A 12,497-nucleotide genomic window follows, 5' to 3' on the forward strand; every position below is an offset into this window, starting at 1 on the left:
CCCCCCCCCCCTTTTAAGGGCTAGAAGAAAAGCAAAAAGCAACAAAGTTTAAGAAATGCTGGCTGGCAGCAAAGATGAAAAGTCTGGTGTGAAGACAGCTTTTTCAGAAGGTGYCATCAAGGACTTGGTCTGAAAGTTATACAACAGAATTGTTTYCCCCCCGCCTCCCTTCTCCTTCATCCTCTACAACTCTCCTCTGTAGCTTTCAGCTGCAGACATCACTGAACCGGAAGATACAGACCTTCACTGAGCTGTGCCCAAGTTGACGTCAGTGTTCTCTGCCCTCCTACTTTGAGAAGTTGCTGGGATCGCTAACAAACAGCGGGGCTTTGGCAGTGATTGCATAGCCTTAACACTGGTCTTGTATAACGCCTGCTGTTCTAAATCAGCGTGATAGAGCTGGCCGCTATTGCGGGCAGAGAATAAAAAGACGAATGATTTTGTACATGCGGTTTACCTGGATGGTGCATTTTTTTTTTTTTACAAGTTATTCTTGCTTTTTCAGTCATCTGCACCTTTTAAAAAAACACTATCATAATATCAAAATCTTTAAGAKTGATCTTTAGCAGAGATTTCTGTCCAGCCTGATGATTACCTTCAAGGAATATGGCTTTTTCCTCCATCCTGGGAGAGGCCTACGCATACTGAAGCTTCAACTCCCTGACTTGCCTTCAGCAGTGCTAGCTAAACTTCTTTCTGGCAAGAAGACGTGAAACCTCAAACCTTTGACAGTTCAACCACTGAAGTAATCTGATGTAGGGAAGTGGTGTCTCAGGTTTGACCATTGAACCATTGTGCTTTTAGTAGGGCTATGTTAGAACCACTGTTCTAGAATAAAACCCTGGGACAAAGAAAATGTAGCATACAAGTCCATGCTACTGTGTATATGTAGAAGTAAGTTTTTAATGGCTGGTTAATTATGATATCACTACATTTTATTGCAATATAGTACTATTTAAGCACTTTTAAAAATGCAAGGTGTACAAAGATTAAATTAAGACTGTAAATTGACTAAATATTTGGTTTTTATATAAATAGGTCATAACCACACTGTGTTGACATGTAATACTGTTATAATACAACAGTTAAACTGGTGAGTCTACACAACAGAAGCTGTCTGTAGTTAAACAAGGAAACAAAGTTGAAAAGACCATGTTAAAACAAAAAACTACTAAGATCAACAGGTTGGGATTGTAAGTAGCAACAAACATATTCACTCAGCTCCTGAGTAATTCAAGTTTTACAGTACACATTAAAAAATATCATTTCTTCCCATCAACACTATATATCCAAACCATCAGGTGTTTATGCATTTTGCAAATTACACTGATTGAACTATGTAACAATGGGGGTGGAGGTTGGCAAGTCAGATCCTGCTTGACGTTTACATCACCCACATGCTAATACATCCACATTTTACACTCTTCCGTCCCACCACAGCGTAGCAGGATTTTTGGTTTGTTTTGGACAATCGTTTAAAGGATTTGTAATTGTCAATTTGGATGTCTGACATTATCAGTGATACTTTCAACTCTTAGTTGTCTAAGAGGTTTAAAGATGGAAATTTTCTCCTAACACTAAGTTAGAAATCATTTGCATCATGCTGTAAACTAGGAAGCAACATAAAGCGACAGACTTGTCCTTAGTACATAATTAAAATTCCAAATTCCAGTCAGCAGAGCTGGTCTACTTTCCACTTGAATATGCCACAACACATTTCAGATCTTCAACTGCATAGCTAGTGTAGGTAGTCTTCCACTGTGGCAAACGCACAGGATCCAATTCCTGATCGAGCCATCAATCCCAGACACTGTGAAGCTTGCCCCATYGCTAGGGCAAGTGGTGGTTGCTTTGGCAGATTGTGAGTCTCTGCAAGAGAATCAACAGTGGCAGAGTTGCTACACGTGATTATTTTCATAGTAATACAGTGAAAATTTAAGTTGTAAGCTGTTTAAATAATTACAGAATTCTTCTATTTACCTGCAAACCTTGCCACAACTTAAGGGAGAGCAGGAGCAGTGAAGTGACATTTTAAAATTCYCTGCACAGCACTAAAAATGAGCAGGCTGGGTTTTTTTGTTACGAAACAAATAGAGGATTTTAGATCAGTTAAATTAACTCCCTCAAAACTCTCATTCTGCTAACAGACATTGCTGTAATATATCACTATAGTTCAGAGCTTGCTCACTCAGCCCAGCAGATCGCGTACAGCGATCAGCAGCGCTGCATTTGTACCAAGCATAAAACCATGAGGCCTTACCTAGTATTGCACTATTAAGTACAGAGCACACAGGTTCTCTTTGTATCGGGTCAAGCTGGTTTCCAACAGGACTGCTCCAGGGATCTGAATACGCAAGTAGACTGAATGCATCCTATGGAAAGATTATATTCATTAAATCTCACAGCTGTATTTACTAGAGGAAAACATCTAAATTTTCTTCACCCATTTTGACTCAGAATAACAAAGACGGTTGCTGATATACATCATCAATACAATGGGATAAAAAACACATTACAGCACTTGTTCCATTTCAAGCAACTGCTGTTTTTACCTGACTGGAAATTACMCAGACCAATTCAGCAATATTAAAATGGTGTGAGAGAGAACACAACCTGGAAATGACATCTAATCAGTCTTTGGTATTATTTTCCAGTGTAGCCTGTATTTAACAGACCTCACAATCTGCCCTCTCCCCCACCCCTAGAAGAGTACATTTCAGCCACTGTATCCTCAAATCTCTTATTTTTCATAGGGGTCACTTATCATTAGATCTGAAAATGGCATTTTTGTATTTACACAAGAGGGCAAGCTACATAGTTAGAAGTGAGAGMCAGAACTGCTAACCTTGTCTCTGCTTTTAATTGTTTATACTATTAAAGTTATCTTTATGAATGTGCTACACAGAAAAGATGGGAGAAAGTGCTACTCCACCATTGACTAAAACACTACTTCTGTTGRAAAAGAACCCACAATAATTAAAACAGCATTTTAATGTAGCATGCAGTGAAAAGTGTCACCTTGGCAGGGCATTATTCACCTTAATGACAGAACTGCAAGATTAAGCATACCTTTAACATTTTCTTATTCGCTGTGTTTTTGCCACATTCTCTTCTTAGCTGCTCACTCATTGCTTGCAATTCTCTTCCAAAATGGATCATTCTTTCAATAGCTGCTTGACTGCCACCACATAGCTGACGTCTTAACTGACTTGAATCTACTTCTGCAAGAACGATACCATCATCATCACCACTAATAGAGCTGGCAATAAAAGCTTATGGAGCTAGACCATTTGCACTATTTCATTCAAAATTTATCAGGCTTCTCCAAGTGAAACATGTAGAGCCAGAGATCTTGGCAAAATGTATTGTTACACTGCACACTGTTGAATTGTTCCTTAAGTAGTATTATCTTAAGAGACTTTGTTAACAGCAAAGTCTGTCTACAGATGCTGGGGGTTTTTGCCATGGTTAGTTTTAAATTAACTACACTATAAACCCAGTTTCAAGCAAGAAGTGTTCTTGTTTTGTTTCTAATAAAGGCTGGCTTAAATACACATCTTTTTAGTTCTTCTCATACAACTTGCTATACAGGCCAAGCTTCCTGGGGAAGCAGACTCTGCTTTTTGGTTCAAGGAATGCACACAGTTCTAGCTACCTTTTAAGTTGTTTGGCGTTGCACTTCTAAGATATGCCAAATCTCAGACTGCCAAAATAGAGTAAAAAAACAAAAACACACCACTTAAACTTCYCAAACTGCCAAGACAGACATTGCTACAAAACTGCCAGCAGAAATTCATATATTTGAAGTCTTCTAAATGATCAAATATATAGTTCATACTCATTGTAAAGTGTATTAGCTTAATAACTTGGCTATTTCAGGCTTCCTTTGTAATCTAGGGGAACATTAGAAGCASTTTTTGCTGTATAGTGCAGTATTTCCCAGTACTAGTGATTTCAGAGGATATTAATAGCTCACGAACTGGTTGTTTTTTAACAACTGGTTAATTATTTAGATGGTTTTTAACAACTAAAGTAACTTGTATAAAAAGATTTAKCCATTCCTTGCCTTTTTCCCCCCATCAGTGGTACTAGCTGCTGAAATAGAATTCTGATCTACACTTTAGTTTCAAAACTGTTCTTTCCCATTTTAACCTTACTAATATAGTGATAGATATTGACCACTATTTTTCAAACAGGTACTTAAGAATTTAAAAAGTCAATTTCACTTTTTTTTCTTAGAAGCAAGCATATCACCTCTGAAAAACCTGCCTGTATCAAGTTCCATACACAGCAATAGAGAGAATTATTTCAGAAAGCAAAAATATAATAATTCTCCAACTGTGGGGTGTAGACAATGTAGTTTGAGGAGCAACTTTTTTTTTTTTTTTTTTTTTTAAACAGAGATGGAGAACCCATGAATCTTCAAGCAGCAGTGTTGCTAACTGCAGTCTAATCTAGGTCATCATTTTCCAAAGGCTGAAAATTACATTAAAACAAAACAAAAAAAACAGAAACAAAAAAACCCTCTGCACCCCATGCAGCTGCTTCATGTCTGTCACAGCAAGCCTCTGTGGAAAAGGCTGCAAGAGAGTAAAGCAGGGTTTTGTTTCTTCTGTCACAGAACCRAGGTCTTGTTATTATCCAGTTTCAGAGCATAATGCAGAGAAACAGTAGGGAAATCTGAATATCCACCCCTTGGGGCTGTAACAGAATTATACTTGCTTTTGAATAGTTATATAGCGTTTACCAGCCAAACTGCATAATCAGCAAGAGCACACACCCTCAGAACCATGAAACATTCATAGATAYTTGTAAGTACTATTGTATTCTAAAACTTTACCAATAATGTTGTCCCGAGTTTCATGTTTCATTTAAGCTACATAATTGATGCCAGTTTAAAAAAATCAATCTAAAAAGGCAGTTCTGCAAATACAGAAATGGCTGGGCTGGATTCTTCCATTTCTCAGATACCACCAGTAATAACCAGCATTGACTAAATCTCAGCCTGTGCACTCTAAGTCATCTGGCTGCTTTCAGAATCACTGGACTGGGACAGCTGGTTGCTGCTGCAATTGACAGAACAGTCGGTATCTTTTGAAGGTGTGCTGGCACTCAGAGGGTAATTAAATAAAAACTCATCTGTCACATCAGCAAGTATGACTGAGTATGAAACAGGTGAAGTAAAATAGGGTTACTTTTTAGAGCAGGACTATGTAGAACAGGATATTTCTTTAGCAGAAAACAATCTTTCCAAATCTTTTCCTGAGCATTTACTATTAACATCTATACAATAGTTTGTATTCTTCAATACAAGTGATTTGCAGTTTCAACTCTTACTGCTGTGTGCTAAGATTCCATGAAAACCATGGGGATAAAAGGAAGGGGGGAGAAGGAAAAGCAACTTTTAGTCCTAACCTAGGTATGCTAAATAAATAGAACGATTTCTTCTCAAAGGTATTTTCTTAGAAACTCACGGATATTTAAACTAGCATCAGTGRCTACTTTCCCCTGTTCTCACACTGGTATCAGCCCACCTAAATCAGTGTTATAAGATTTACATACAACAGCAGCAAGACAAAATTAAGTTTTCAGCTAATACCCCTAATTTTCAAGTTGGGAAGCATTGCAAGTAAAATCATAACCTTGTTGCCATCACTTAATAAAAATGTAAGAAATATCACTGCAGACCCATTTCTGTGTCACATTCTTCCATTTCGTGATCATGTTTAGAACTACCATTTAGGAAGCCATTGGATGAAGTCTCAGCAACCCCATTGGAGTAGTGATCTGTTTCCATGTCTACATCATTGCTGCAAAGAGAATAATACACACAAAGAAAGGTTTCATTCATGTTTAAATACTCAGGAGTTATCCTTTTCACAACCTCAGCATAGTACTTTCTCATCTTGGCTATCAAAATACTGCTTTTAAATAATACTACCAAGTTGAGATTACTGATTTTTCTCATCACAGCTGGTAATACCAGAGCATCAGTGATTTTAAGGATGTCCCAATCAACATTACTATTTCAGGATTTGAAAATGTTATTTCTCTGAATGCTAAACACATGTCCACCAGTACTCAAGAATAAGTAGTATAATACTTTCTGAATATACTCCAAGAAGTTATGTTGCTTATGTATCTGTACATACAAAGAGCTGGAGAAAATGCGCTGAGGAAGTCTGCTATTCCTACTTTAATCAACTAAGCATGAAGACTACTGCAAGATTATCATATTTAGGTAAACATCTCTTCAGAGAAAGAACTCTTTCAAAAAGCCTCAGTCTCCTGATAACACTTTCAGTAGAAAGACAAGAAAAAGACAGGAAAAACCCAGAGCAAATACTGAGTACACACAGATGTGGAAGAAGCGTTCAGAGACAACTTCAGAGCATACAGTTCCTCAGCAACAAACTTTACTCACAGCAGAGCTCAAAAGCACTTTCTGAAAAGGTGGCATTCTGGATGAAAATGCCAGAGTAGCTTTGAAAAAAAAATCAAACTTTGCCGACAGTTACAATACATCCTAGCCAATTCTCTCAAGTCAGGAAGAATGACCACCACAAACCTCTCCCAAGGTCAACAAGACAGTTTAGAAGTTTCTAGCTTGCTTCTAATACTAAAGAATACCCAGTTTCCTTTAAAGGGAGGAAACCAAAAGGCCTCTTTGACTGGGCAACACTGTAGCAAAGGAATTGTCTTCATTTTGTGAAAAATCCCAAAGTTGCCTGGAAACTGCAAAGCTTTGTGGCAGGTTTTTTTCTTTTTTTTTTTCCTCCATCATCCCTATCTAATTCAAGTATTTTTCATTATCACCAACACATCACCACATCCTAATTGCTAATTTTGGAAACAACTCAGCCAAGTACTTACAGATTTCACATCAAATGAGGTTCTGGGGCATCTGTGCAACCAGTTTGATAATTATGCTCTAATTTATTTATTTTCATTCTCTGAATTTAACGGGTTTGCACAACTGACAGTGACTGGAGTTAAGCAAACAATTCTCATTATATATGAAATGGAAGAGAGTCTGCATTTCATGTGTATCTTGTGTCTACTCTGCAAATACTGCCACAAATGGAGAGTAGCTGGATAACTTTTCAATACTCTAACCACTTCCTATCCTATTCAATCAGCAAAGGGTAACTCCAAGAATAGCACTCTTTGCTACTCCTTTTGAAAGAAACAATGTGCTTCGAAGGTACTCAAATCAGTAAGTGGTTTAAATTTAAATCCCAAGTGCTAAAGAGGTAGTTAATCTTCCCTATACAACTTCATAACTGATTATAACTTGCTATAAACGAAGTAATTTATTTTTGCTTATTGCACTACTTTAACCAAACAGGAAAAAAACAACAGACTATTGAGCTTGAGAAACTGAAACAAGTCCCTTACTCCCYCAAACATACACTAGTGCAATTACATGACAAGCTGTGGGAGAAGCAGTACTTGTCATCTACCCTTGGCTGTGTATACTACATGTTTCAACTCTCCTTGAAAAACAAAATCACATCCCACTAAAATCTATTCTCTGCAATAAAAACATATAGACAACACAAGCCTTAAGGTAAGTTAGAAACATCTGAAGCTTATTCACCTGGAATAGCTGTTAACCTGCTGAGATCTTGATACATTTATGTTGTTGAGTTCTGGTACATTCAAGCTGGTGGTTGTGTGTTTACTGTGACAATAGGATTGATGCGCTTTATTTGATATTACTCCATTACTGCAACTACTTTCAAAACCTGAAAAAAGAATTWAAAAAGTGTAATTATCTAAAAAAATGATTTGTAACTACTGATTTATACAAGTGAAATAGGCATAGCTATCAGTAAAATTTACAACTGAATCAAACTTTTAAAAATTGATACCTCTCCTGAGAGATCTGAAAATCTTTTCTAGTCTGGTGTAATCATTAAGGCAAGCAGTTATTCGTGTTACTAATTATGTAATTTTCCTGATCAATATGCAATAAAATTCAGTGCTGAAAACACTTCACATGTTGCTACACTTAAATATAGCCTCCCCTCTTCTCCATATAATTACTTTAATTGCTAATACTGTGCTTTGCTAAATAAAATTATATCACGCTGTTAAGTTACTACGCCTGGCTAATATCTCATCTGACCCTTCTAAAATATGATCAAGAAACTACTCTTTGAAGCAGACATGTAATTCCCAGTTTATCAAGCCCCAAAAGCAGAGCTCCCTAGTACATTCTAAAATAGAGACAGATCACAGTGAGTGCTTATTAGATAAGCACTTTTTGCATTCTAGGAAATCCCAATCCTCAATTCTAATAATGTATTTATCAACTTGTTTATTAAGTGGTGCCTCTGTTTTAAAAATTAGAAAGTTAGAGGTGCTTTCCACAACAAGCCACCTGAAGAAACCAGAGAAAATCTGAGTGGGACAACAGTTGAATGCATGAGAACACAGGTGAGAAGGAAGGAGAAAAGTGAAGCCACTACCTTTTCAGCAGCAACTGGTACAGAGGGAAGCCCCGTATCAGCATCAGTTTAGATTTCAGAATGAAGCAGAACTGGAAGATGATGTCTACTAATTGCTAACAAAAGAGTCTTGAGTTCAAAGATGGCACATTGAAGTACCACTTTAACATGCCCAACTCTTCTTCTCTGCTGTTGCAGGTTAGGCCCTGGTACCTTCTGCACTGGCATCAGTCAGCATTGACCATTTTCTGGCTTGCCAAGGAGGCTTTAAGACCACCTAGATCCTCTCAGAACTTTTCAACTGAGCAGACTGAAACATGGCTGCCAGTAGAAAGCCCTTTTCTTTCAATTAAATCTACCACTAAGTTCCTGGTATTTTCTACACAATATTCTACCTCAGCAGTTCACAGAATGGTTGAGGTTTGAAGGAGTCTTCACAGAATCTGTTTCACCCACTACTCACACACACTAAGCACCAGTCTACGTAACCTATTGAAACTACATCACCTTGCCTGAAGCACAAGTTATTATCAAAAGGACAACAGAAATTCACTTTAGAATCCCCACCATCCACTTCTCAGAAGCAGTCATTTCCTAAAACCCCAGTAGTAACTTACCTTGTAAATACTTAGTAAAAGGAAGAGCAGATGCAAGAAAGTTTTGATTCTATTTACATACTTTCCATTTCCCACACAACTGAGAATAATATATATTTTAAATCATTAAAACTATTCTTTTGGAGAGAGAATTCAGTGTCAGCTCTAAAGTAAAAGAAACTATCAGACCAAGTTTAGTATTTTTTAACTTTTCCTGATACTCAAAATTATAGGCAAAGCTTTACATACACGGTACATTACCCAAATCAACTTACCAGAAAAGTGTGTGCTGCTCCCTTTTCCTGTTGCCAAACTGTGAATATTCATTCCATGGCTGGGACTCATGCTAGGACTACTAAATGACCGTGGACTAACAGGGTAACTATCTTGGGATTTTGGACTGTGGCCTCCCAAACACCGCACTTCACTGTCAGTACCATTCACCATCTCTATAAACTGGCGCACCCTAAACAAAAGACAAAGAAGTTAAGCTGATAAACCACTTGTGCATTTCAATTTATCAACGAAAGCAATTATTTTAGCATTAAATATGCAAAGAATTTTCTCAACAAAATGCTGGATTTCAGCAACCCAATCTTCAATGAGCTTAAGAGTATTCATCCAAAATATAAAATTTCGAAGTTTGTGAGAAGAGAACAGGAATCTTATCCTTCAAGGACAGATTTCAGCAATAAGCCCTCAGAAAAGTAAACTAAATTCTCCTGTTTTAACTATTTTGTTTCACTAGCAGGGGCAAAATTATTCCTTGAGAAGGATATGAAGTTATGCAGTCCTAAGTCTGTCATTTTTCTCGAAGTATATGAGGACATAGTTCAAATGTCTGGAAAGGTAAGCACTACAATGATAAAGTTTAATGTTAAACATTTATACTAGGAAAGTTTCAAAAGCAAGCTCATATACAAACCTTCCCTTTAGAGGCTGTTCCTCTTTGTCAAATAACTTTACTTTAGATAAGGAAGTTTTATTATAGACTTTGATGAAGCTCAGAAATACTGCTTAATGTTTAGATTTGGATAGTCTTAATAAAACAGGCAAAGTTTGAAAGATAGATGGCTATTGAGAAAAAGATAACATACAGTTGATGTTACTGAGTGAAGGCTTTCACCAAGAGGTTCATATAATAAGGCCTGTGAATTCTGTGATAAGCTTCCAATAATATGTTGTGAATTCTGTTCAGTATGAGTGTGTGACAGGCTTGATCAAATACCTTCAAAGTTATTTACTTAACTGTACATAAAATTATATTACTTTGTCTTTATGTTTGATAATAGGTTTGTTTTTGTTTTGCATCTTCAAACTTTACAACACAATACAAAATTCTAGAGCATCAGTACAGCTGGCATGTAAAAATGCCAGAACAAAATGAAGGAGAATGGTGTGCTGGGAAGCCAAGACAGCTCTTTGGGATTATGGAATTTCCACAATATTAGCCAGAGGTTTCCAATAAAGTGACAAGGAGTGAAATAGCTCATCATTATATTTAAACTGGTCTGTGAAGTCAGTCATCCAGAGGAATGGACCATCTTATGTGACAAGACTCAAACTTCTCAAATGTGGTAATTATATATGTATTGAAAGTGATTTAAAAACTTGGCTACAGAGATCAACTCTATATTGAGAGTGAATTATGTTGCAAAACATAGAACCTTGATAACAAAGCCTAGTTAAATATGTAACAAATAAATACAGCATAAAGAAAAAGTGAACTAAATACATTTTCTAAAAATGCTGCTCAAGTTTCTGTGAAAGCTTTAAATGAATAACTGTCTAGTCCCAGAAGGTACTGTGTCATCTATAAACACACATCTGTATAATTTGAAGACTCACTTTAATGCAAATAAGAGATTAGGATTTCTTTCTAGTAAACTTGGATACAACTGTTGTGTTGTTTCAATGGCTTCTCCCATTCTTCCTGCTAAAACCAATTTCTGAATTCCTGTTCACCAAAAAACAAATAAGAGATTAGGATTTTTTTCTAGTAAACTTGGATACAGCTGTTATGTTGTTTCAATGGGTTCTCCATTCATCCTGCTAAAACCAATTTCTGAATTATCTGTTCATCAAAACCGATATCAGTTTAAAAGGACATCTTAAGGATTAATACATGTAAGTTAATGATTAAAAGACACTGCAAGCATCAATCAATAGGTTTTTCCCTTTTAGAGAAAAACAGTGTAAAGACTGACCATTCCTCCTTAAAATGTTCAACAGGGAAATTTTTAAAAACTGCACTTCAGCTACAAATACCTAAAAGACTACTTATTAAATACTGTTATTTACTACCAGCATATAACTATTTGGGACTCAAATAGCACATTTAGAGCTAGATTAAGACTACAGACACTATTCTGCAATTTATTTCTCATTTTATACGATTACAAATAAGCACATACCAAACTACCATCACCCAAGAATATTTAAATTGCATCCCACTCCCAGATGTTCAATTCTGACCAAGAAAAACCCAGTTTAATCTCTGTATGCCACACACACACACACACACACACACACACACACACACACACACACACAAATGCTTGTGGTTTGTGCAGCAGGGACCTACGTGAATGGAGAAGGCACTGTTTTAATCAGGCTGTTAAACAGCACGGCCACAGACTGTTGGAACCGAACTATTAATGTTAGTTTTCCCTCTTGTCTTCCTCCCCCCCCACCCGCCACTGTAAGCTAGAAAAATTCAAATTTGATTTAACATAGAAAACATTCTCTAAACTCTATCACTTTTCATAGTTGAGACAGAAGTCTAAACTTTCGTCAAGATTAAATTTTATATTCCTATTTGCGACTGACCATTAGCTCTTACAAGCGCTAGTCTAGAGACATAAGACATTTAATATGGATCACAATTCTCCATTCAAGAGACACAACAGGAAATTTTCCACATTTCTCAAATTTCAAAATCATTATAGTGAAGATTAACCAGCTGTTCAGAAATGTATAATTTTACATGAAAGCAATGAATTGTACTATGGAATAATGCTGAAAGGAAAAATCTACAATGATGTTTAAGAGAGTTTTAGGTTAAATGTGTTCAAGAAGAAAAAAAGAAAAGGATGTAATGTGCTTTCCAGCCTTACTTTGTCTATTTTTAATGGAAGCTAATTCTTCTAGCACAGTCTGGTCTGTGGACCTGGCGAATGCCTCTGCTGTTGCACAGTATCCATGGTGAACTAAGTAAGATGACACCATTCTAAAAATAAACAAAAAACAAAACTCAGAAACATTTATTAGCTGCAGGTAAGAAATTGAGGATTTCTGGAATATAAGACCTCTTTTCTAAATAAAGTAACTGAATTAACAAATTATTTGAAATGCAAGAAATTTCTACAGTAGTCAGACAAAAATAATTTAGTTACTTAAGAGCCAGTATCTTCTCCAAACAATAGTACAGAAAAATCAGAAAGTTTAC

At 36.5% G+C, this 12,497-nt stretch overlaps 2 protein-coding genes across 2 annotated transcripts in view; one reads left to right on the forward strand and one right to left on the reverse strand.

The window, feature by feature from the left end:
* The window catches only part of NOL7 (nucleolar protein 7), a 4,607-nt gene extending 4,151 nt beyond the window's left edge, over positions 1-456 (forward strand). Inside the window, exon 8 of the mRNA XM_085310046.1 lies at positions 19-456. Within this exon, the coding sequence (XP_085166172.1) occupies positions 19-92 (74 nt within the window). The 3' untranslated portion in view covers positions 93-456. The remainder of the gene's footprint in view (positions 1-18) is intronic.
* A 420-nt stretch (positions 457-876) lies between these two features.
* Positions 877-12,497, reverse strand: part of RANBP9 (RAN binding protein 9) — a 39,723-nt gene continuing 28,102 nt past the window's right edge. Inside the window, exons 7-14 of the mRNA XM_085310045.1 lie at positions 12,166-12,278; positions 10,898-11,006; positions 9,325-9,515; positions 7,601-7,748; positions 5,689-5,810; positions 3,070-3,221; positions 2,261-2,372; positions 877-1,869 (exon numbers count right to left, since the gene is read on the reverse strand). Of these exons, the coding sequence (XP_085166171.1) occupies positions 1,739-1,869; positions 2,261-2,372; positions 3,070-3,221; positions 5,689-5,810; positions 7,601-7,748; positions 9,325-9,515; positions 10,898-11,006; positions 12,166-12,278 (1,078 nt within the window). The 3' untranslated portion in view covers positions 877-1,738. The remainder of the gene's footprint in view (positions 1,870-2,260; positions 2,373-3,069; positions 3,222-5,688; positions 5,811-7,600; positions 7,749-9,324; positions 9,516-10,897; positions 11,007-12,165; positions 12,279-12,497) is intronic.

This window comes from Rhea americana, unplaced genomic scaffold (assembly GCF_003343005.1).
Source record: "Rhea americana isolate MKP2758 unplaced genomic scaffold, rheAme1 scaffold_31, whole genome shotgun sequence".
NCBI classification, from domain to species: domain Eukaryota; kingdom Metazoa; phylum Chordata; class Aves; order Rheiformes; family Rheidae; genus Rhea; species Rhea americana.